We start from the raw sequence: 21,375 nt of genomic DNA on the forward strand, positions 1-21,375 counted from the left end.
CCCACCTTCTTCTGCCTCCCAAGTGCTGGGTTTACAGGCATGTGCCACCACACCTGGCCCAAGATCTGGATTTTTAAAACTGTCTCCAAATGCTTCAATAAGGTTTGGGAACCACGCCTGTAGTGTTTATTCAAGTTACTCTTCCTTGGAAAACAGCAAGCTCCCATGTACTATAGTATGCGAATGTGGCAGAGGGATGCTGGCATTTTGTAGTGTTTTGTTTGTTGTTGTTTGTTTTTAACGATTTTACTTTTATTATTTTTATGTGCATTGGTGTTTTGCTTGTATATATGTCTGTGTGAGGGTGTCGGATTCCCTGGAACTTGAATTACAGACAGTTGTGGCCACCATGTGGCTGCTGGAAATCAAACCTGGGTCAGTGCTCTTAACTGCTGAGCCATCTCTCCAGCCCCGAGGCTGACATTTTTTTTTTTTCTTTTTTGTTTTTTTTTTTGGGACAGGGTTTCTCTTTTAGTATCGTATGGAATTATCCCCAACTTTGCAAGACATCCTGTCAAAGCCCACTGAGTTCTAGTGTCCCGTAACAAGTAGAAAAGTCCTCTAACAAATATCCTCTAACACTCTTAGGGACACACAACTAGGTCAGGGTGCCCTCGAGTATGACACTGAGAGAAGTGTTCTTTGCAGCCAGGAGAGCCCTTCTCCTAATAAGACCTTGGGTACATGCTTGACTCCATCACTGCCTGTCTACAGATGGACCCAAGTGGTGAAGAAGGGTGCAGTAGTTAAAACATCATGGTGGTGTTCTTCTTCTTTTTCCCTAAAGATTTATTTATTATTATGTATACAATGCTCTGCCTGCATGTACACCTGCAGGCCAGCAGAAGGCATCAGGTCACATTATAGATGGTTGTGAGCCACCGTGTGGTTGCTGGGAATTGAACTCAGGACCTCTGGAGGAGCAGTCAGTGCCCTGAACCTCTGAGCCATCTCTCCAGCCCACTGTGGTGTTCTTTATGGCATCCTTTCCCTCCCCTCTTGGTAGGGGCAGGAGATATGGCAAGATGTCGGGCATGAGCCTGGCCTTCCTAAGTCAGTGTCCGTGCTGTCGGCAGCAAAGTAGTGAAACAACAGAGACCCAGGAGCCTGTCAACCAGTCGGACCAGCTGGGCCAGTTCTCCTTGGCCCTGGTGCACTCAGTAAAGCAAACATGAGAACAACTTGACATCAGAGAGTTATGACTGGGGTGAAGAATGGAATACATGGGGGAAGTGGGGGAGGAGGAGGCATGCCCATTCTGTGCCCTGCCTACTTCTGTCCCGTGGCAGGTCTAGGGGATCATCAGGCCCTTCTGTCAGGTGGAAATACTATGTGGCTCCAATACTATGTGGCTCCAGAGAGCTACCAGAGAGCTCAGAAGAAGTACCCAGGCTACAGAAAGACACCTTCCACCCCCACCCCACCCCCATACTGAGCAAAAGAGGCTGGATTTTCCCTCCAACCTAAAAAAGAGACCACATCTGCCAGGCTGGGTTTGGTCTCTGACCTTGTACTCACCAGGCTGTGGGCCAGGGTAGCTCCTGCTAGGACTCTACATCTCTCCTAGTGACTGCAGTGTGTCCTCAAATGCAGAGGAGTTTTAATTCAGAACAGGGCTGTTCTGGCAAGAGAGCCAAAGACTGGCTGGAATACAGACACACCTTTAATCCCAGGAGACAGAAGCAAGCGGACCTCTGAGTTCAGCAGAGCAAGTTCTAAGTGAGGAAAAGCTTAGGTCCAGGTGTGTGGTACACGCCTTTAATCCCAGTGCTCAGGAGACCAAGGCATGTCTATCTCTGTGTTCTGATCAGTTTGGGTGACTCAGAGAGTTGGGAGGCAGTGCAGTGGAGTTGAGTTTGCAGCAGTTCAGTTCATGGAATTCTGTTAAAGTTTGTTTTTATAAAACTCTGTTTGTTTCTCTTAGTTGTATTTCTTAAACTGGCTATCATACAAATATCTGAGACTCTTTGTGTTTGTTTATAAAGCTTCACAGCACAAATTGGCAGTTTGAGTCTATTGTTAACCCATTATGTTATCCTGACTCCATCTTAGACAAACCCCCAAGTTACGGGCTTTTTAGTTCTTTCTTTCTCCAGCTCCTTCTTCCCGATCTTTCCGGGACCGATACCCGTGCTGAATCCCCCTAGCTTCACCCCTTACTTCCTCCTCTAACTCCTCCTCCCCTGGCTGGCAGGAAGTCCAGCCCCAGTCTTTCCCCTGCTCAGTGATTGGCTGTAAGCTGCTTTATTGGCACACCAGGGGACAATTGGGGAGCAGTGTTTACACAGCTCTGAGACAGGAATTAGAATTTAAACAGCACAATAACTTTATGCCTACAGAATTCAGAGGCAGTTTTACCAGGAGAATTTTACAGAGACAGGTTGAAGAGAGAACAAGCTAGACACAGGTAAAGCCAGAGGATGAAAGGAGCCAGAAGATTACAACAGATTGCTAGAGTTAGTTGGGAGGCCAAGCAGAGCAATTCAGTCAGAAGCTGAGTGAGAGAAGCCAGATCAAATCAGTCAGCTAGGAGAAGAGTTTGAGCTAGAGCAGCTGAGTTGAACCAGCCAGCCAGAGTTCAGAAAGAACTAGAAAGGGTGAGCTTTCTCAGCACTAAGTCCCTGAGGCGGAAAGCATTCTAGACCTAGATTAGGTAGTACAGAGGCTAGAAGCTTCCAGGAGTGGGTCTAGGTTAGCAGAGAGGCAGTAAGCCTCCGAGACAACAATTAAATTGGGAGAATAAAAGATACTTTAACACTCATATGTCCAGTGAGCTCTTGTTTTTCTCTCCTTTAGAATTCTCTTTTGTTTGCCAAGACCCCTCTAAGCCACTCACTGTGAGTGCCCCTAACTGCAGGCATGCTACTGGTTGTTTTCCTTGGTAATGGGACCTTATGCTTTCTTCATTTTATGTCTCTGGTACCTGGCATAGCCGCTAACACAAAATATTCAGGAAATGTTTGTTGAGTGAACATGTGACATGTTCGTGATCTAACAAGACCACACGCTAGTCTATATTGAGCTCCAGCCTCAGGGCCGGTGATGAGCGTTTGATGTACAGCCCTGACATGCCCTGTCCCATGGCTCCTACACGCCAGTCAGGAAACACCACTGACCCAGAGCGTTTGAATGCTAGGAGTCTTCTGACCCATTTCTTTGTTTACAATTGCAGACGAAACCATGGCCAGCGGGCATAAGTATGTTCAGCATGAGATCTGCTCTCAGCATCCATCTCACCATTGGCAGGAGCCAGCCTGTAGATTGCACAGTTCCCCAGCTGGAGACATGGACCAGAGTTACCAAGCACCTCCACCTCTCTCCTGGAAAGCCCCTTTCTGCTGATGTGTCGTGACGTACAGTAGTCTGAATGAGAATGGCTCCCGTAGGCTCAGGTACTGAAACACTAGTCCCCAGCTGGCGGTGCGGTTTGTGGAGGTTTTGAAGTAGAGCCTTGCTGGGGAAAGTGGGTCACCAGGGGAAATCTTTGGGAATTTATAAATTGACTTCACTCCCAGTTTTCTCTCCCCCGCCCTTCCTCCTCTCCTCATCCTCTGCTTCCAGTGTGTAGATGAAGATGTGGTCGCTCAACTTCCTGCTCTAGCTGTCTGCCGCCAAGCCACGCCCACCATCATTCAGCTCCCTCTGGAATCATAAGGCGAAGCAAACTCTATCTCTTGTAAGTTGCCTGGGGTCATGGGGGATCCTCGCAGGTGCAGAAAAGTAACTGATACAGGATCAAGGCAAAGCCTGGAGAAAAAGCTGCAAACAGGCCCACCTTGGTTCCGGGACGCCCGTGCCCCTCCCAGTGTCTTTGGAAATTAGAGGAAGAGAGTTTTGTAAAGCACCTGCCTCTGGGTTCCTTTCTCTCCGTTTTGGCTTGGAGAATGTGATGAAAGGACGACACTGCAATGTCCCAGAAGCAACATATCCCAAGGACCCCATGGGGAAGGGAAACTGCTATGGTTCTGCACTGGCTCTTGAGACTACGTCATCATCTGTGGATGATCAAAGGCATGGTGGGCCAGGGTCCCCTGAACAGCCTTTCCAGCGCTCTTGATTCGGTGTCTCCAATGCTCCTCAATATTTCAAGGTTATTTCAATAGAAGTTCAATGTTGGCCAATTCTAGCTGAGACTTTCCTCCAATGAAAGAGAGACAGAGACAGAGGGGAGTAGGGGGAGAGGGAGAGAGAGAGAAGAAAGAGGGAGGGAGAGGTGGGGGGAGGGCGTGAAGAAGGAGACAGACCTCGAGAGAAGAGGTGTACAAGTGGGAACAAGGGCCAAATTAACTCCTCTGAGTCAGTTTAACTCCCACATTCAGCTAAACTGTGTTGTTTCCAATGATATGGGGGCCTCTTGACCCCTTTCCTCAGAAAAGCTATGAACACTAACAGCATCCCATTACGTAACCCAGGTTGGCTTGATGCTAATAACTCTCTGCATCCCTCTTGCCCTGGTCCTGAGCAGTGGTATCTTGTCCTGCTTCTTTTTCAGTTTTGGTGGAGAGGGGCTGCTTTGTTTGTCCCATAAAGGGTCACCTGTAGCCCAGAGCTCACTGTGTAGCTAAGGATGACCTTGAATATCTGGTCCTCCTGTTTCCACTTCCTGTGTCCAGATTACAGTCTGCTGCTGCCGTTGCTTTATACTCTTTGCATGTTCTCAGCTTGTGGTCTGTTCTGACCTTTCAGTCCTTTTCTGCCAGATGTCTGAGGGTTGGTAGCTGGCACCTCCCCATTCTGCAGAGAATTTATTGCATCTAGCAGTGGAAATTTGGGGTCAAGCGATTTCCAGTGTTTTTGAGACGATCGTGAAAGTAGGGTACTTCTGCAGAAAAGCAGAAGTATAGCCCAGAAAGGAGTTTCCACTGAACTGAAGAGAAAACCCCAGATTTTTTTGGAGAGTTCCCTAGTACCCTGTCAGCAACAGCTACTACAGAGATACAACTGGGCAGCACCCAGCACCCAGCAGCCCTTGGTCCTGGGCCACTGTACCTTTCTACCATCCACCTCTCTTCTTCTTGGCAACAAGTTGATGGACTCATTATACCTCTGTCTCATTGGTTCTCCCACCCCCAAGACACCAAATCATTGGTAAATTCAACACGTTCCTGCTGTTCTGATTGGCTGATCTATTGTCAGGGTAGAGGCCCTAGAGTGAATTGCTTTCCCAGATGCAGTATCCTCTGATCTTGAACACTGTCTCTTTCCCCCTAACTCTGTTCCTCTTGACCTTACTCCCACCCCCAGAGGGACTCTCCTCCTGTGACTGCACAATAAACAGCCAATCCAGGGATCCTGGAGACTATGAGGTTCCCGTCTTTGGACTATTTGCCATGCCAAGGCCAGATTTTGTACATGAAGGCAGGGCAAAGCTGGGCAATCCACCATTTGCAGAGTCAGGAACAACACTGAGTAAGAGGCCAAATATAACCACTGAATCCATCTAAGAGCCACTCGTGCAGAGAGATACGGCTTTGACGAGTGTAAATGCAAGAGATCAAGGAGCTCGCTAGAACAGTGCCAGATGGCCAAACATTCCCATTAGGCCTGAAATTCTACCAGTTTAAAAAGAATTGTTTTGGGGACAGGGTTTCAGCTTGAAACTCTCTGTGTAGATCAGGTTGGTCTTGAACTCACAAAGCTTTATCTGTCTCTGTACCCAGATGCTAGGACTAAAGGTGAGCACCATTATGCCTGGACCCATTGGTAAGAGTTATTCTTTTATAAATTTTTTTCTATCAAAACTCATTGTTAAAATATAAAAAGATCATCTCTGTCAGATCACCGCCATCACGGACACGAGCTGCGTGCAGCCCATAAAGCTGGCTAGGGTAACCAAAGTGCTGGGCAGGACCGGTTCGCAGGGACAGTGCACGCAGGTGCCTGTGAAATTTATGGATGACACCAGCTGCTCTATCATCCGAATTGTCAAAGGCCCCATTCAAGAAGGTGATGTGCTCACCTTATTGGAGTCAGAAAGAGAGGCTCGGAGGTTGTGCTGACCTTGCTGCTGGGTCCTGGATATCCACCACTTAATCCATGGAATGACCTGCATCTGGACGGGGGGCGGGTGGACAATAAATTAAGGAACATATTCCAAATCCATCCTGAAAGAAGTATGGAAGTGTTTTTTTCAGAATTAAATGATTTTAGAGATACTGATGATGTACTCGTTCAATCTGAAGCAGGTAGAATAATGGCCTGCCAAATGTTCCTGTGACTGTGTCACCTTATATTGCCTAAGGGACCTGGCAAAAGTGATTAGAGTTCAGGATCAGGGGAGAGTGCAAAGCTTTTGCTGAACTGTCCAGGTGAGCTCTATCTGATCTCAGGAGCCTTTAAAAACAGGGAAAATTTCCTGACTACGACCAGAGAGACTTAAAATGATGGAAGCCTGGCCAGGGAGATGCTACATCCGTGGCTTTGAGGATGAATGAAGGGATGCATGAACCAGGGGGTGCCAGGGAAGCCACGAGAAGCACATTCTCCCACAGCAACTCCAGAAAACAAGACAGAATTGCCAATGCCTCAGTTAGCCCAGACATCCTGTGTCAACCTCCTCATCCATCAGACAGGAACATAGGGAGTTGGTGTCATTTTAAGCTAGTGAGTTGTGGTGTTTGCTACATGAGCAACAGGAATACAGACACCCTCAGCTTCCTGGTGCAATCTGACAGATCTCAAGAGAGCTGTCTGCATAATCCAGCATTTCAGAAACAACGGAACACTAAATCTCTAGCCCTACAACACTTATTGTTGTTGTTGTTTTGGGTTTTGTTTGTTTGGTTTTGGTTTTGGTTTTTTTGAGACAGGGTTTCTCGGTGTAGTCTTGGCTGTCCTCAACTTGATTTGTAGAGCAGGCTGGCCTTGAACTCACAGCAATCCACCTGCTTCTGCCTCCCACTTACTGGTATCTTAAAAACACTTTCACTATCTGGAACATCTTACCATCATTTAATTCCTGTTTTCTATATGATGGTTAGGTGAGAAAAAGGAACATAAGTCAGTCACGTTTTGATGGGGCATGATGGAAGTCCAATATATGAGACCTGCGTGAGGAAACTCGCTGGACAGTGGTGAGTAGAGCAGTGGAAACGTACCACAGGTGCATTCCAGTTGCTACAGAACTTGGTTTGTTCCTATCAGTAAATTGTGCTAACTCATTCTTTGTAATGGAAGTTTTAGTTTCCTTGTAAACTCCTCCATTGTGTTATGTAAATATGCTTTTGTTTTAATCCCAAGTGTGGGATTTCAGCTCGAGCTTTAGTTTGTCCACAGCTGTTAACTGTCCCGTGTGGCAGCATGGTTTTTGCCAGCTGGTAAGGCCTTCCTCAGGTGGCATGAAGAGGCGCGTGGTCTAGGGCTCTGAGGATGTAAAGGAGAGCCTAGAGAGAGCATGGCATGTGGAGCATTGTTGGCTTCTGGCATGTGGTGAGTAGCTGTTTGAAGAGACCAGAGACAGATGGTGTGGTGGTTTGGAGCATACAGACGGAGAGAAACACATCGGGGCACAGCAGCTTGAAGGAGACTGCAGGCTGCATCTGCTGTTGACTGAGTTGGTATAGCCTCAAAGACCCTTCGACCCTAATCAGCCAGAAGTAAAGAGGCCCCCTCCCCTCACTAACCCTCTCTCTCCTACATAGGGTTGGGAGTTCGGAAGGGAGGTTGAGGCCTAAACACCCCAAATAAAGTAGTTTTTAAAAACGAGCACTACAGTTCTTTTCCTTCAGGACCATTGTCTTCTGCAGAGAAATTCCACAGCTCCTTTTTGCTCCACAGCCTCGTCAGAAGCTCCTCCTCTATGCTCATCTGACACCCCCCTCCCCAATTTATCTGCTTCTGGCCTGGGTATTGATGCATTGAAATAGTTTGTTTGCCCCCTTTACCAGCCGAAGTTCTTAGAGGGGGAAGAGCTCTGCCCAGTTCACTGACCTCATCTCCTCCAGCTGAGCCTCCGTCTTATCCTCTTTCCACTAGAACTTCGTGAAACCTACCTTTGTGCACATTACCACACAGGAGACTTACCTCCTCATTAGTGGGCACAATACTGCTTGGATCTTGCCCTAGTTACTTTCCTGTTGCCAAGACAAGACACCATGACCCAAGGCAACTTATAAAAAGAGTTTATTTGCAGATTATAGTTTCATAGAGTTAGAGTCCGTGACCATCACAGGAGGGTGCATAGCAGTGAGCATGGTGCTGGAGCAGTAGCTGAGAGCTTACGTCATGATCCATAAGCATAAATGAGGCAGGGCAGGGGTGGGGAGGGTGGGGAGGAGAGAAAGAGAGACAACTTATTGGTAAAGGTATGGAGTTTTGAAACCCTAAAGCTCACCCCCAAGTGACACAGCTCCTCCACCAGAGGCACACCTCCTAATCCTTCCCAAATAGCTCCACCAACTGGGGACCAAATGTTCAAACATATGAGGCTATGGGGAACATTTTCATCAGACCACCACAGGTCCTATCCAGATATCGTCCAGAATTCATGTTCACTCTCATTCTTTCTGCCTCTCCCCACCCAGACAGAGTTTCTCTGTGTAGCCTTAGCTGTCCTGGACTCACTTCATAGACCAGGCTGGCCTCAAACTCACAGAGATCCGCCTACCTCTGCTGGGATTAAAAGTGTGCGCTGCCACGCCCTACTTTCACTTTCCCTCTCTTCCTATTTGTGTGTGTGTGTGTGTGTGTGTGTGTGTGTGTGAGAGAGAGAGAGAGAGAGAGAGAGAGAGAGAGAGAGAGAGAGAGATATTGGGGGGTTCCTGGGGATTAGACTCAGGCCCTGATACCAATGCTAGAAAGTGCTCTCCACTGAGCTATATTTGCTCCCGCCCCACCTCACCACTCTTAATTTAAAAAAATTTTTTTTTCCTAATTTAAATTTTTAAAAAAAACCAGATGGTGGTGGCGTATGCCTTTAACCCCAGCACTCAGAAGACAGAGGCAGGCAAATCTCTGAGTTTGAGGCCAGCTTGGTCTACACAGCAAGTTCCAGGACACCCATAGCTATACAGAGAAACCTTGTCTTGGGAAAAAAGAGAACAAACAAACAAACAAACAAACCAAAAAAACCAAACTAAAACCCCAAACTTTTTATTGTGCTGTGAGGTCTCACCAAGTTACCCTGGATGGTCTTGAACGCTTGATCCTCATGTCTTAGTCTCCTGAGTAGTTGAGATACGTGCTGTACCACCAAACCTGAGCTTTAGCCCTAGGGAAACAAGCAAGAGGCTTAGCCTGGTTGTATTCTGTGTTATATTGGAGTTATAGGACATCTGGCTAGGCTGTAAGAAAGAACAAACAAACAAACAACAAAACAAACAAACCGTACACTTTCCAAGACAGTTTAAAGGAAGTCGGTCAAAGTTGAGACATTTTAGAGGTGAAAGGGCTTCCTGGGGGGGGGGGGGGGGGAGTGCAGTGCTAAACCAGTACTTGTGTGAAAGATAAAACGAGAACTACAATCTAACGTTTTAAAAGTTAAACTCACGGATTCGACAGGAAACAGCTGGGTAAGAGTGGCCTAAGGGTCCCTGGACAAATGTGAGACCTAGGGCGCAGACAGCAAGACCTAGGAGAGCAAGCACAATTGCTTGTTCTGAGCAACCTAGAAAAGCAAGCCGAGACATGCCATGACACTCAAAACATCACAGAACCCCTTATCATTAAGGTGTCCCTCCCAGGTTTCGAAGATGTGCCTGAGAGCGGAAACACTGAGCGAACCCGCAGAGAATTCTTTGTGCCTGAGCCTGCTGTAACACCTGGACAGCCATTGGTCCCAGCACCTCAAGCCCAGAGCGTCAACTCTCATTAGCCACCGCGCAGCGCGAGCTTAAACCCGGGATAAACTACAATCCCCAGAATGCTTTGGGAGAGACGAACGGGGACGGGCGAGGCTACGTCTGCAGCGAGGGACCGTTAAATTTGAAACTTGGCGGCTTTGGCGTGATGGGGCGTGAGGTGGCGGCTTTGAGAAGGAATCGGGTGTGTGGTTTTGTCTAGGAGCACGGGGTGACGCTCTCCACAGCGCCAGAGTCAGCTGAAGGGTGAAGAGGGAAGCCCAGATAGTCGGCACCCCGAGGAAAAAGGTCTGCGGACGGGCGAGAGCGAGAAACAGGAATGCAGGATGGCGGCGGCTAGGAAGGAAGGGTTTGCGGCGAGGTGAGGACCGCAGCCAAGTTGCTGCAGCTGGGTGCCCGGCAGGCGGGGAGTGGGGAGTCGGGGGTGGGTGGGTGAGGGATCTTGGAGGTCGGGATTGACCAGGCCCTCCCAAGCAAGCCCCGTTCCTGACGGCCTGGAGCCCTGCATTCAGCCACGGGGCAACACTGGGAGAGCTTGGAATTTGCCTTGTGATCTGGGTTTGCAACTCACCTCAGCCGTTTTTGTTTGACCTTGAGCATGCCTTATATGGGAGTCATGCATACATTAATACTGTTTTCTGGAGTTCTGGGATAATCCAACTTATTTGTAAGTTAACTGATTTTCAACTAATAGGTGTTCTGATTTTGCTAGTAGCATAGGGGGTCTAAAGAGCAGAATATTTGTTGCCTTTCCTCATCTGTAAGAACATAGAGTAGTTTTTCTAATTTTTGAATTTAATATGTATTTTAATTATGGAATTCATCATATCTGCGTCATTGCCATATCATAAGCTTTCATCCACGCAACATAATTTATTGACCATCATTTGAGCACTGAAAGTGGACAATAAAAGACACAAAATCCTAACCTTTGTGAAACTTAACTCCTGGGGCATAGGGAATGAAGGTGGGGAAACAACAAGACATTTAAAATCAGATAGGGATCAGTACTAAAAAGGAGAAGTCAAGAGATGTCTGGACGCATTGGAGGCGGAGCCGAGGGTGTAACTCAGGTGAGGCATTGTCCTAGAAACACAATGCCTTGGGCCCATTACCTAGCGTTGAGGTGGAAAAAAGATTTGAACAGAGACCTCACTGATGAGATGGTATTTGGGTCAAAAGTAGAAGGAAACTAGTCATGGACCGATGAGATGTCTCTGCAGCTAGAGATGCTTGCTACCAATATTGAGGGCCTCAGTTTGGTTCCTAGGACCCCCACATGGTGAAGGAGAGAACCAACTTCCAGAAGTTGTCCTCTGACTTCCACACACTTGCTTACACACACACACACACACAAACACACACACACACCACAATATTTTTTTTTTTTTAAAAAAAGAATAGTCTCATACATATTATAGAAAGTTAGGAGTGGAAGCTGCCACTGGCATGGTCATTGTCATTGGAGCGCCATGAACCTACAGAGTAGAGGGCTGGAGAGACGGTTCGGCCATGAAAGGCTAGGCTCAACCCAAAGGTCAAGAAGGAGACTGTGCGAGCATAGTGATGGCGGGGTTTTCCGTTGGATTGTAATTGAAAACCATGAGGAGGTCTGTAGCAAAGCAGTGATCTGCCTTCAGTGTAAGTGGGATGTATTGGTGTACAGTGTTGAAAAGGCAGAAGAAGATGGAGACCCAGAGACCAGTGAAGACCTTAGAAAGGGAAGACTTGTGGGTGTTTTGTTTTGTTTTTTCCTTTGAGAATTTCGTCTTCCATCTTTCTTTTTTTAAGAGCTGGCACTAAAGATGTGGGGTACCATGCCTGGCTTCTATTTCTCTGTTTTAAATTGAAAGTCAAACATAACATATTATTCTGACTGACACTAATTTTGAATTAAACCAGATTGTCCCATACTGGACATAAAACTGGTAGCTTTAAAAAAAAAAATCTACTTTGTAAACTTATGATGCTTTAAAAATTATTGTTTTGTGGGCTTTAACTTTATTCATATAAAGCTGTCAACAACACCCTTGCCATGTTCTCTCTTCTGTTGAGCATAAGCTTGGAAACCAAATGATAGGCTCCGAAGCTTGAAAGAGTACTAATGGGCCGGGCGTGGTGGCACACACGCCTTTAGTCCTAGCACTCAGGGAGGCAGATCTGCTGGGAGTTCAAGGCCATCTTGGTGTACAGAGTGAGTTCCAGGACAGCTGGGGCTATTAGAGAGAAACACTGTCATACACACACACAAAAACAGAGGTTGGGGGGGGGCAGAGAAGAATGCTACCAGTGTACCAGCTGCTCACCCCCAAACCCAAAGATCCTATCTGGAGATGGTGTCACAGTGAGGGGCTATAACAATGTCGGTGTCAGGTTTATTTGTGTTTCCTCCCTCACAGCGAAGCCACGTCCCAAGAGGGAGATGAGTGGGAGCTCAGTAAAGAAAATGTACAACCCTTGCGTCATGGACGGATCATGTCCACACTTCAGGGAGCGTTGGCCCAGCAGGAGTCGGCCTGTAACACTGCTCTGCAGCAACAGAAACGGTAAGCAGCAGCCTGGTTTGGGTTCAGTTTGTTAGTCCCAGCTGTGACAAGGATCCTGGGCTCCCTAAGGCAGTGGTTCTCGGCCTTCCTAAGGCCTTTTAACACAGCTCCTCATGTTGTGGTGGCTGCGCCCCCACCTCCCACCCCCCAACCATAAATGACTTTGCTGCTACTTCAGAACTGTAATTTTGCTACTGTTGTGAATCCGATGTGCAGGGTATCTGGTGTATGACCCCCATGAAAGGGTCCTTCAACCCCCAAAAGGGTCGCAGCCACAGGCTGAGAACCTCTGCCCTAAGGAATGCCTTTTTATGGGAGTATGGGAATCTGTTCGCCCAGTTTTCTGATTGCAAGCTTCTTAGTTGCATGGGATAGTGTTTATTTCAGGCTGAAATAAAATGCATAACCATACTCACTGAATTAGCCCACCCAACATCGAGACAGAGACCTATTGGTTTATTTAAACAAGCCTTAAGCACAATAAAGTCGGTATGATTTAAACTAATTGTCTTAGGTGGCTATCTTCCGTCTGCATTTCCCATGGGTGTCAGTAAGTCCTGTTTGGGCTGCATCTGCTCCATCAGGCCACTTTCTCTTTTCCTTTTGTTTGGGTTGTTGTTGTTTTCAAGACAGGGTTTCTCTGTGTAGCCTTGGCTGTCCATCCTGGACTTGCTTTGTAGACCAGGCTGGCCTTGAACTCACAGAGTTGCGCCTACCTCTGCCTCCCAGTGCTGGCATCAAAACCATGGGCCAATGCCACCCCGCTCACTTCCTTTTTTTCTGTCTTTCTTTCCTTCCTCCTTTCCCTGCTGCTTTTCCTGGCCTCGTGGCCCCTACCTGAGACCCCCCTGCCCAGGAATCGAAGCTCTGCCTGCCTCCAGTCTGCCCAGTAATTGGCTGTCAACAACTTTATTAAACAGTGTTTTGTTTTTGTTTTTTTAATGATTTAGTTGTAGTATTCAATTCTTGTTTTTGTTTTTTGAGACAGGGTCTCCATAGCCATGGCTGTCTGGGAACTCAATATGTAGTTCCAGGCTGGCCTCGAACTCACAGAGATCTGTCTGCCTTTGCTTCCAAATGCTCGGATTAAAGCAAGTGCCACTGTGCCCACTGGTATTTTATTCTTAATGCTGCAACTTGATCCTGTACTGGTTTCCCTACTTGTCTGACTTGCCCTAGGTGTTGGCTCCCTGCTGTGTTCCACTGCAAGTCTCTGCCCTCAATTGTGCCTCTACAGCTGCCGTTGACAGTTCTTGCCTTCTTCTCAGTGTCTGTTACTGTAATGTGTAGACAACCCCAAGCTTGGGAAGACTCAGCTCATGTTTTCATGGCTCTGTGAGTGTGGAAATGATACTCATTTGATAGAAACCATGCTTTGAAATTTGATCTTGTATACAGGAGGACTGCCCTGAGATGCGGGGCAGCAGCAGAGACCCTGAGTCTCTGAGGCTGAGCCCTGTGCCATATGCTGTGTTGCTAAGTTGTGGTGCCTGGCAGGATAGCTGTACTCAGTGTTTTCAACTGGGCCAGGTCCGTCTGCATGTAATTCTGTTGTCAGATAACAAATCTCTTTACTCCTACTGACCCTCCTTTTTCTATTTCCCCGTGTTGGCTAATGTTACAAATACTCTGATGTTACAAATACTGTAATTCTGTAAAAAAAAAAAGAAAAGAAAAAAGAAAAGAATATGTATTTCTAATTATGTGTATGTGTGTGAGATTGTGTGAGTACAAGTTCCCAAGTTGGTCAGAAAGGGCTTTGCTCCTGGAAGAGCTGGAGTCACAGGCGGAAATGAGCTGCCGAGCATGGGTGCCCTCTGCAAGAACTGTATCGTCTCTTAACGCTTGAGTCATGTCTGCAGCCCTCTTCTCCTTTCTGGGACTGGGCCTAGGGCCTCCTGCTACTAGACATGTATTTTATCACTGGGCCATTCCCACAGTGCTATAGGACGAGATACAGTGAGTGCTAGCTATGAAAGCGGCGCCTCTGTCCTAACTCACTTCAGGAGGTTCCCTTCTCCTTCTCAGGCCTCCTCCCTCTCCGTGAAGCACCTGCTGACTAGATTTCTGACAAAATAAGTCACTTTGGAGTTTTGTTGTTTGTTTCAATTGGGTCTTGCGCTGTAGCCTGGCCTGTCCTAAACTTGTGATCTACCTCCTGCAGTCTCCCAGGTGTGTGTCACCATGCCCAGCTTATTGTAAAGTTTGATATGAATAGAAGCATATGGCTCCTTCATTTGGTGTAGTTTGGAGTCAGTCGGTGGTCCCTTTTTACAGCTGAGTAAGTACTTGTTTAACATTCTCCAGTTATTGGATGTTTTGGTTCATTCTTTTGTGCTTTGTAAATCAAACCAGTGTGGGTATCTGACAAGGCTTTTTGTGGACACCATCCCCACCCCCACCCTTGGGGTGGGATTGTTGAGTGATAGAGTAGCTTAAGCTTAGGACCAGAAAGGCAGATGATCTTCTAAAAAAAATTACTCTTTTATTTAATATCTTATGGTTGCTTCCTAGTTCCTACATCCATTTTCACTTTTTAAAACCATTACTATCTATTCTTGGTAAGTGCTTTGTCTGCTTCGTATTGTTGATTGTTTCACTTGTATACATTATCTTTTTAAACATTTTTATTTTTTTCTTTCGAGACAGCATTTCTCTGTGTAGCCTTACACCAGGCTGGCCTCGAGCTCACAGAGGCCTCTTCCTCCCTGAGTGCTGGGATTACAGGTGTGAGCCACCACACCATGCCTGTCTTATTTTGTTTTTTTAGATAGAGTATAATTCTTTTGTGTCAGACTCTGTTCTGTTTGTTTATCTATTGTTTTTTGGACAGGACTTCCCCAAATACCCTAGGCTGCCTTTGAAGTTACTGTGGTAGCCCAGGCTGGCCTTGAACTTGCAGCAGTTCAATCTCAGTGCCCACTGCACAACAATTACAGACAGATGCCACTTTGTCTGGCTATTTCATTATTATTATTTTAAAGATTTTTTGGTTTGGGTTTTTTGTTGTTGTTGATGATGATTTATTTTATTTTTGGTTTTTCAAGACAGTGTTTGTTTCTCTGTGTAGCCCTGGCTATCCTGGAGCTTGCTCTGTAGACCAGGCTAGCCTCAAACTCACAGACTGAGGGAATTAAAGGCTTGTGTCAGTCACTATGCCCAGCTTAGTTTTCTTTATAATAATTATCATTTATATTTTTTATTACTTGACACTCACATGTGTGTATAATTATTTTGGTAATTTTCATACCCTCCCCCTTTACCCTCTCATCCCCCTCTGACTCCTGCTAAACACTTTTTATTTCCAACAAGAACCATTCCTATTTTCATGGCTTTTTGTTTGTTTTGTTGTGTTGTAGGGTTTTTTGTTTGTTTTGCTTTGTTTTGGTGTATATGTGTGTGACCCATTGAGTTGAATTTGGGCTGCTTGCCTGAACTGTGGGGTACTGGATCATGGGTAACTATATTGACTATATATACCCTGAAAGAAAATGACTCCACCCTCCAGGAACCCTTAATTGCTAGTAACCCCTCAAGGAGGCGAGGGCCTCATGGGACCTTCCCATCTATGGCTGAATGTCACTGTAACTCATTTTGGTTTTACATTAAAAAAAAAAAACTATTTACCTACTTATTTATTTATTTGCTGGCTGTGTGGAGGTTGAGGACGACTTGCAGGAATCTGCAGTGTCATTTATTTTGTGTGCCGCCCTGTGGAGAAATGCTGAGTGAATGTATCAACCGTCAATAAAGCGCTGTTTAGCCAATCAGCTGGGCAGGACAGGAAGTGGAAGGCGGGACTTCCTGGAGGGGAGGAGAAAGTTTGAGGGTTGGAGGAGGATGATGGGGACTTGACAAGGATTGGGCCAGGGGTCACAATGGCAAGTGCTTGGAATATATGTATAAGGTTTAGAGGACTTTGTTTAGTTTACGAGTAGATTAGAATCAGTTCAGACTCTTGGCAGCTTTAAAGTAGGTTTCAATCTCCCTGTGTCAGTTATTAACATTGTAGGCTGAACGGATACAAATTACTCTAACACCTGCCTTTAAAGGACCCTGTTTCACATTACCCGTACCTCTCTTTTACTCTTGGCACCTGATCCTTTCCATGTCAAACTGGCAAATCCCCCACATCTGATTCCCCTCACAGAGACCCTCTCTCAGCCCGGATGACTTTTCCTCTCCTCCCTATCTATTGTCCATCAGCTCTTTATTAAGCCAATCAAAAGGTGAGAGAGGAAAGAGTATTACAAAATATGAGGCACACCTTTAAACCCAGCATAAGGGAGGCAGATCTCAATGAGTTTAAGGCCAGCCTGGTCTACAGAGTGAGTTCCAGGACAGCCAGGGCTACACAGAGAAACCCTGTCTAGAAAAACCAAAACCAACAAACCAACCAACCAAAATATGAGGCAGCTGAAGATCCATAAGACTAATAGTACCAAAGTTTGGCCAGTATTCAGCTCTCTGTTGGTACAGCTCACACAGTGTACAAAAGGTTACCTCAACACAGAGCGAGTTCTAGGATAGCCAGGGCTAACCAGAGAAACCCTGTCTTGAAAAACCAAAAAACCAAGACCAAAAACAAAACAAAACAAAACCCTTTAAAATATGCATGTAAATAAACCCAATAAGTAATAATATGATACCTATTTTATAGATGAAGAAACAGAAAACGGACAAGTAACTATTCCTTGTCTGAGCTAATGACAACAGAGCTGGGCTTTGTTTGTTTGTTTGTTTTCTCAAGACAGGGGTTCTCTGTATAGCCCTGGCTGTGCTGGACTTGCTTTGTAGACCAGGCTGGCCTCACGGAGATCCACCTGCCTCTGCCTCTCAAGTACTGGGATTAAAGGCATGCACCACCCCTGCCCAGCTGTTTTGTTTTATTTTTAATAAGCTTTCATTTAGTGCCTTGGCCGGCTTGGAACTTACTGTGTAAATCAAGCTGGCCTCACACTCAGAGAGATCTCCCTGCTTCTGCTTTGAGTGCTGGGGTTAGAGGAGCCCTGTGCCATCATGGCTCAGAATCTTAATTATGTCTATTCTTTTTATGTATACATTTGAGAGATATTTTTAATTACTTAAAATTGAAGTATATGTGTATTTGGGTGTGTGCACGTGGCTGCAGGTGCTTGTTAAGGCCACAGGCATTAGATCCTTGTCACTTGGACTTTTAGGTGATTGTGAGCCACCCTATGTGGGTGTTGAGAACCGAACCTGGGTGCTCTGTAAGAGCCCTGGTTTTTGAAAGATGTTATTTTTAGAAGGGTGGGACTGGAGAGATGGCTCAGTAGTTAAGAGCACTTACTGCTCTTGTAGATGATTCAGATTTGGTTCCCAGTACTTTTGGCTTCTCACAGCCGTCTGTACTCCTCTGGTATTTTCTTCTATCTTCCTTGGGCACTGCACATGTAGCACACACACATACATGCAGGGAAACACTCGTCTACAGGAAATAAAGCTGTAGGAAGTTGTGAGCCACCTGATGTCGGAACTTGGAATCAAACCTGGGGAGTCTGCAACAACAAGCAGAGCACACTACCATCTGGAGATGGTAGAGCAGTTTGGCAAGGATTAGGAGGTGTGTCCTTGTTGGAGGAGTAAGGTGTCACTGTGGGTGGGATCTGAGGTTTCAAAAGCCCAATTAGCTCTGTCTGCCTGGTGCTTGTGGATCAACACCATAAGCTCTCAGCCGCTCTGGTTACACCTGTCTGCTGCTGTGCTCCTAGCCATGAACTCGGAGATCCACCTGCCTCTGCCTCCTGAGCGCTGGAATTAGAGGTGTGCACTACCTTGCCCTGGCTGTCCCCCCCCCCTTTTTTTTAGCTGGCTACCTGAGCTAAGCCCCCAATCTGGTTTTTGTTTTTGTTTTCCTATTTAACAAATTCTCAGATTCTAGCACAGTTATTTAGACCATATGAACTGCCTCAGAAGGGAATAGAGCAGAAGTGAGACTTGTTCACTGGCTGCGGTCAGAACTACATTGCTAACGTACTCTGTTTAATTCCAGGGCATTTGAATCTGAAATTCGCTTTTACTCTGGAAATGACCCTCTGGATGTTTGGGACAGGTGAGTCTTTTTATATGGAAAGAACAGCAGAGGCATTCACAGATGGATTTTTTTTTGGCCTTGTTTCTCAATTTGAGGGACGTGGAGTGGTGACCAGAGCATGAAATAGTGTCTTGGGGAAACAGACTTCCAGAACAGCCACAGTGGCTTTCTGAGGTTTGTTTTGTAGGGCTGTGTGTAAAGCCCAGATCTACCCCCCCCCCACTTGGTCTTTTGAGACAGGGTTTCTCTGTGTAGCCTTGGGTGTCCTGGACTCACTTTGTAGACCAGGCTAGCCTCAAACTCACAGAGATCCACCTGCCTCTGCCTCCAAGTGCTGGGATTAAAGGTGTGCACCACCACACCTGGCTTAGAGCCCAGATCTTTACATATGCCAAGGAAGGGCTGCACTACTGAGTTAAAGTACAGGCTCCCTGAGGATCAGACTGTGACATAACTTTGAGGTGCATCATTCTGTCCCTTTCCTAGAGCATATGTTACAATCAAGAGAGTCTGTGAGAGACAGAGGCTTCCTGGAGGTCATTGAGGACTTCTAAAGCATAAAACTCCAGAATAGAGGGCTAGAACAGTGGCTCGTCTGTCAGGAGCACTGGCTGCCCTTCCAGGGGATTGGGCTAGATTTCCAGCTCACACGCCGTAGCTCCTATGTAACCCTATGTCACTCCAGCCCATGGGATCTGATGGCCTCTTCTGGCCTCTGATGGCACTGCACATGCGGTACATAGACATGCATACACACAAATAATAAAATAAGTAAATCCAGAATGAGGTGGGTGTGGTGGCACATGCATTTTGAAGGCAAAGGCAGACAAATCTCTTTGAGTGGAGCCCAGCCTGGTCCACATAATTGAGTAAAGATCAGCCAGGGCTACATAGGAAGACTCAAAATCAAAAGCAAAAACCCCTCAGAGTAGCCGTAGAATCACAGCAAAAGTATGCATCAATTCAAATTATGTTCCTTTCCTTTTTCTCCCGGTCAGGTATATTAACTGGACAGAACAGAACTACCCTCAAGGGGGGAAAGAGAGTAACATGTCAACGTTACTGGAGAGGGCGCTAGAAGCACTGCAGGGGCAGAAGCGCTATCACAGTGACCCCCGCCTTCTCAGGCTCTGGCTCAAATTGGTAAGTGTTGTCTGAATTCAGACTATTAAATCGATATTTTTCCTGTAGAGGTATTTATATGTATACATGCAAAAGTGTAGCCATGTAGCAGGTAATGATGTATATATTGGAGTTGTTGAGTTGCTTTGACTTAAAGACTTAACTGTAACATCCTGAGGCTTTGTATACATAATGTCTGTAGGGGTTTTGTGTGTGTGTGTGTTTGGGTTTTTTGTTGTTTTTTGTTTGTTTGTTTGTTTGTTTGTTTTTGATGAATATAGGTTTTCTGTCTATTCACTGTAAACACAGTTGAACCATGTAACTATCTTAGAGGAAGAACATACGAGACGAGCTTCCTTGGTGAGCCTGGCACCCTTCCATAAAAGATGATGGTTTCGTGTTGTACTGGCCTTTGGACATCTTTCTCCCAGGATATTGCTATGGCCAAAACTGTCTGCCTGCCCACTTAGTACTTCCTCTTGACATGCTGTGCCTTTATATCTAGAGCGTATCTATGGACTGTCTCAGGAGCATATATTTGTCATAAAATAATTCCAAGGTCTCTCAGACGTTAATTTTCATGCTTTTACCTTTAAATTTTTGTTTCGTTTTGCTTGTTTTTCAAGACAGGGTTTCTCTGTAGCCTTGGCTGTCCTGGACTCACTTTGTAGACCAGGCTGGCCTCAAACTCACAGCAATCTGCCTGCCTCTGCTTCCCAAGTGCTGGGATTAAAGGCGTGCACCACACGCCCAGCTAACTTTTTTTTTTTTTAAAGGAAGAGGTGTTTAGAATGATTGGCAATCACGTTAAATAATAAAATGCTGATATTTGAAACTGACAAAATTTATAGCTAAAATATATTTTTGAGGACTTTTTCAAACTTCAGATAAGTCAGGTGTGGTGGCTGATAACATTTTCCTCAGCAGGAGGATCTTGCGTTTAGGCTAGCTTGGGCTATACAGGAAGTTTCAAGACATCCTGGACTACATAGCAAAGCTAAAATAATACTACTAAAATCATGTGTAGGAAGTCATGTGACTCCCGAAAGTCACATATTTACGGGATGTTGGCACATTTTGACATCCTAGTGACAAGTTAGAGTTCACCTTAGAGATACTAGTTACAAGGGACTATGCTCAGAGAATGTTAAATAGATTTGCTAGCTCAGAAGCTGTGGACCCTGCTGGTTTATCAAGATTTTTGTCTTTCATTCTATCTTGTGTAATGCGTACGCACAGACACAGACACAGACACACACACACACACACACACACACACACACACACACACGTAGATGTGGAAGCCAAATGTCAATTTTTCCTTTTTTTTTTTTGTGAGATACAGTCTCTCAGCATTTTGGCTAGGCTAGGCTATCCAATGAACTCTAGGGATCCTCCTGTTTCTGCCGTCCCCATGCTGGGATTACAGATGCATGCTGCCACAACTGAAGTGTTTCTTTGTTTTTTTAAAGGTTTATTTACTTATTTATGTATACAGTGCTCTGCCTGTATGTACACCTGCAGGCCAGAAGAGGGCATTCAGATCACATTACAGATGGTTGTGAGCCACCATGTGGTTGCTGGGAATTGAACTCAGGACCTCTGGAAGTGCAGCCAGTGCTTTTAACCTCTGAGCCATCTCTCCAGCCCCACAACTGAGTTTTTAATGCGGGTCCTAGGAATCCACATTCAGCCCCTTGTTCTTGTATAGTGAGTGCTTTTCCAGCTGAGCCATCTGCACACTCTCTGTAATAGTCTTCCATGTGATTCATTCAGATGATAAACTGGATAAGCTTTTCTAATCATTTTTAATCCTAGGAGTTCATAACTATATTTAATTGGAGTTATTAAAAAT

The 21,375-nt window shown here is 45.9% G+C and overlaps 2 protein-coding genes across 2 annotated transcripts in view; both read left to right on the forward strand.

Annotated features, from left to right (window-relative positions):
- The first annotated feature begins 1,025 nt into the window (after window positions 1-1,025).
- LOC127188439 (40S ribosomal protein S28-like) lies at window positions 1,026-5,999 on the forward strand. Its single transcript, XM_051144899.1, has 2 exons — window positions 1,026-1,160; window positions 5,778-5,999. Exons 1-2 carry the CDS (start codon window positions 1,026-1,028, stop codon window positions 5,997-5,999), a joined length of 357 nt encoding a protein of 118 aa, XP_051000856.1.
- Window positions 6,000-10,018: 4,019 nt separating this feature from the next.
- Bub1b (BUB1 mitotic checkpoint serine/threonine kinase B) overlaps window positions 10,019-21,375 on the forward strand; it is a 51,256-nt gene continuing 39,899 nt past the window's right edge. The window contains exons 1-4 of the mRNA XM_051144374.1: window positions 10,019-10,158; window positions 12,197-12,343; window positions 18,357-18,416; window positions 19,397-19,541. Of these exons, the coding sequence (XP_051000331.1) occupies window positions 10,124-10,158; window positions 12,197-12,343; window positions 18,357-18,416; window positions 19,397-19,541 (387 nt within the window). The 5' untranslated portion in view covers window positions 10,019-10,123. The remainder of the gene's footprint in view (window positions 10,159-12,196; window positions 12,344-18,356; window positions 18,417-19,396; window positions 19,542-21,375) is intronic.

The sequence above is a fragment of the Acomys russatus genome, chromosome 4 (genome assembly GCF_903995435.1).
Source record: "Acomys russatus chromosome 4, mAcoRus1.1, whole genome shotgun sequence".
In the NCBI taxonomy this organism is placed as follows: domain Eukaryota; kingdom Metazoa; phylum Chordata; class Mammalia; order Rodentia; family Muridae; genus Acomys; species Acomys russatus.